The sequence below is a fragment of the Zea mays genome, chromosome 3 (genome assembly GCF_902167145.1).
Source record: "Zea mays cultivar B73 chromosome 3, Zm-B73-REFERENCE-NAM-5.0, whole genome shotgun sequence".
In the NCBI taxonomy this organism is placed as follows: Eukaryota; Viridiplantae; Streptophyta; class Magnoliopsida; order Poales; family Poaceae; genus Zea; species Zea mays.
Genome location: NC_050098.1, coordinates 16,582,093 through 16,583,460, shown reverse-complemented (window position 1 = coordinate 16,583,460; position 1,368 = coordinate 16,582,093). Strand labels below are relative to the sequence as shown.

The following is a 1,368-nucleotide window of genomic DNA, read 5'->3' as shown; positions in this document are numbered from 1 at the left end:
AAATAGAGAATACACAGTTCAAAAGGCACGACCACCCACTGCATGTTCTCGATATTTGGATCTCAAATCTCACCAAACTATCAGTTTTAGATGTTTGGAACAGGACCTTACCAACACACTGAACAGTTTGGTTTGGTATATAGTGGTCATTTATAATTGTCAGTTCATTGTCAACAATGACAGTTCCAAGATAAGAGAATCGCATCCAGATAGAAATCAAACGTAGAACAAGCAACACACAACTATTCCACATCCATAAAAAGCAATTTCAAACGTATTACCAGTTTAACACAATTCTTACCACAACCCAACTACACATGGATACTCCTACCACTATTAGTAGCAGACAAATTGAGACACAACTACCAACGCCACCCAATAGCTACTACCTCAAATCTAAGATGATGTGAACTTAGTGACGGCCTTGGTGCCCTCGGAGACCGCGTGCTTGGCGAGCTCGCCGGGAAGGACAAGGCGGACAGAGGTTTGAATCTCCCGAGAGGTGATGGTGGGCTTCTTGTTGTAGCGCGCAAGCTTGGCAGCCTCGCCGGCGAGCTTCTCGAAGATGTCGTTGATGAAGGAGTTCATGATGGACATGGCCTTGGAAGAGATGCCGATGTCGGGGTGGACCTGCTTCAGCACCTTGAAGATGTAGATCTTGTAGGTCTCCACCGACTTCTTCGCCTTCTTCTTACCCTTCTTGTCGCCGCCTTCTTTGCCGGACGACTTGGCCGCCGGGAGGCGCTTCTCGGCCTTGGGCTTCTTCCCCGCCGGGGCCTTCGCGGCAGCGGGCTCCTCCTCCGCTGGCTTCTTCGCAGCCGGCTTCTTCTCCGCCTTGGGCGCCATCGATGCGGCTGCTGGGGTTTCGCGGTGGTGTGATGCAGCAAAGGCTGCGAATGCGATGCGAGGGATTCGCTCGGTCGATTTCTATGGCCGTGAGAAGAGCAATGGGTGCGGCGAATTTAAAGGAAAGGGGCAACTTGGGCTGATTGGTGGAAGGGCTAGTGCCACGGATCGCTGACGTGGATAGAAGTGATGTGTTCAATCTGTCGCAAATGGACGGTGCAGATGTGTTTCGGCCCGGATTGTTGACGTGGTCAGAGTTTGAAGCGGGAGGAGACTGAAGGAACTGACCTTCGGCGCGCAGAGGTGGGCGGGCCGGAAGGCCTTTCCTTTGGCGGTTGGTTTTGGCCTGGCCCAACTTTCTACAGGATAACTTTACCCGCCAGGCCGCCAACTGTCTAGTGTAAATACACCAATAATACTTACTGTAGTAGAGTACATACTCAACATTTACTAAAATGGCATTTAGTAATAATGACACGTATTACTTAACACAGTCTACAACATCACCAGTTGTCACGTGCC

The 1,368-nt window shown here is 50.5% G+C and overlaps 1 protein-coding gene across 1 annotated transcript; it reads right to left on the bottom strand.

The window, feature by feature from the left end:
- Positions 1–222: 222 nt before the first annotated feature.
- On the bottom strand, positions 223–937 carry LOC100501306 (Histone H2B). The gene has a single exon (NM_001196058.2). It carries the CDS (start codon positions 844–846, stop codon positions 397–399), a length of 450 nt encoding a protein of 149 aa, NP_001182987.1. The 5' UTR covers positions 847–937; the 3' UTR covers positions 223–396.
- Positions 938–1,368: the final 431 nt, after the last annotated feature.

Coding starts and splice junctions, on each gene's coding strand:
- LOC100501306 (NM_001196058.2), bottom strand. CDS start 846: ATGGCGCCCAAGGCGGAGAAGAAGCCGGCTGCGAAGAAGCCAGCGGAG.